At 47.2% G+C, this 1,859-nt stretch overlaps 1 protein-coding gene across 1 annotated transcript; it reads left to right on the top strand.

Annotated features, from left to right (window-relative positions):
- Positions 1 to 352: 352 nt before the first annotated feature.
- Positions 353 to 1,294, top strand: LOC103914265 (olfactory receptor 8D4-like). The gene is given in 3 exon segments (XM_009320878.1): positions 353 to 527; positions 530 to 800; positions 802 to 1,294. Coding segments are annotated over 3 exon segments (939 nt in total).
- The last annotated feature ends 565 nt before the right edge of the window (positions 1,295 to 1,859 follow it).

The raw sequence follows: 1,859 nt of genomic DNA, 5'->3' as shown, positions 1-1,859 counted from the left end.
TGGTTGTTGTTGGTTTGGTTTGGGTTTTTTTAAGTGCAGGCTGATTTCTAATGTCAGAATAAATTGCTGCAGTAGAAAAAGCTTTCCGATTTGCAAAGTGACTTTATCAAACCAAATCAGTAGTGACTAGACCAGAATCAAACCATTAGAAATAAATTCAATCATGCACTTCGTTTACTTTAAAATGTATTTTGAGACAAACACTGAAAATGTTGTTCAACAGTTCCTGCCTCTGAAATTTGTATTTCCTGATAAAAATAAATGCATCTTTTACTTTTGTGAGGAAAACAGGAATATGCTGACTCTGTGTTTCTCTGCATCTCTGCTTTCCCACAGCAACTGTGTTACGATGATGGTCAAAAGAAATCACACCCCCAGTGCTGAATTTGTTCTCTCGGGGTTCTCAGGGCAGGGGGATGGCCAGGCTGTCCTCTTCATGGTCTTCTTGGTGATCTACGTGATCCCTCTGCTGGGGAATCTGGGGATGCTCCTGTTAATCAGGCTTCATGCCCAGCTTCACACGCCCATGACTTCTTCCTGAGCAGCCTGTCCTTCCTAGACGTCTGCTATTCCTCCTCAATCACTCCCAGACTGCTCTCGGATCTCCTAGCAGAAAGGAAGGTCATTTCTTACTCTGCGTGCCTCGCACAATTTTATTTCTATGCCGTCTTTGCCACCGCCGAGTGCTACCTCTTGGCTGTGATGGCGTACGACCGCTACGTGGCCTTCTGCAGCCCACTGCTCTATGCCATCTCCACATCCAACAGAGTTTGTGCGCTGCTGGTAGCTGGCTCGTACCTCGCGGTGGATCGTGAATGCCACTATCCATACGGGGTTTGCACTTCGGCTGTCCTTCTGTGGTCCCAACATCATCAACCACTTTTACTGTGAGGGGCCCCCGCTTTACGCCATCTCTTGCACGGACCCCACCGTCAATGAGATTATGATGTTCGTTGTGGTTGGCTTCAACCTGTTTGTCACCAACCTGACCACCCTCATCTCTTACACCTACATCCTGGCCACCATCCTGAGGACGCGCTCGGCCGCGGGCAAACACAAAGCCTTCTCCACGTGCGTGTCCTGCCTGACCGCTGTGACCCTCTTCTACGGATCTGCTGCGTCCATGTACTCATGACCCAGCTCCAGGCACCCCCAGGACCTCGACAAAGTGGCATCTCTGTTTTACACTGTGGTGACCCCCATGCTGAACCCCCTCATCTACAGCCTGAGGAACAAGGAGGTGAAGAATGTGCTGGGGAGAGTGATGGAGAGGAAACGTTCACCTGAAAAATAGTTTTCCCTGGTGTGTCAGAGGAATTGAGAGGTCTTCTCAGAAATGTCTGCAGTTTCTATTTCTGTACTGCTATGGTATAAAAGAAGCAGTGCTCTCCTGTGAGCTACTGGGGACAAATGCGTTGGGAAACCTTTGCCTTGTTCCTAAACTCTGGGTCATTAACTCCTCTTGGATTAGGCCGTTCACTGACCTGTCTCGGATGCTTTAGCTACTTTTATTTGTGGTTACAGCCGGATAGTATTTTAATTTCAAGAATTTAAGCCCTTCTGTCCCTTTGTAGTTTGAGAATGCATTACCGCTGTTGTCTTGAGCAACGACAACAAATAACACCTATTGCTTTCAGCATGACAATGATGACCAGAGCTCTCTTCATATCAAATAATGGGCACATTTCTGGTGAACACCAGACTCGGGTAATTTAGTGCTCCCAGTACTAGCAATAGACACTGGGCTTCATGACAACAATTCACTGCAACAAGGCTCGTCAGGCCTTTTCTGCAACTTATTTTAGCTCAACTGCAGCTGTATTTTCAAATTTATTTGAGAAACTTCTGCAGCGCCTGCA

The sequence above is a fragment of the Pygoscelis adeliae genome, unplaced genomic scaffold (genome assembly GCF_000699105.1).
Source record: "Pygoscelis adeliae isolate BGI_AS28 unplaced genomic scaffold, ASM69910v1 Scaffold423, whole genome shotgun sequence".
NCBI lineage: Eukaryota > Metazoa > Chordata > Aves > Sphenisciformes > Spheniscidae > Pygoscelis > Pygoscelis adeliae.
This window is presented reverse-complemented; position numbering and strand designations above follow the sequence as displayed.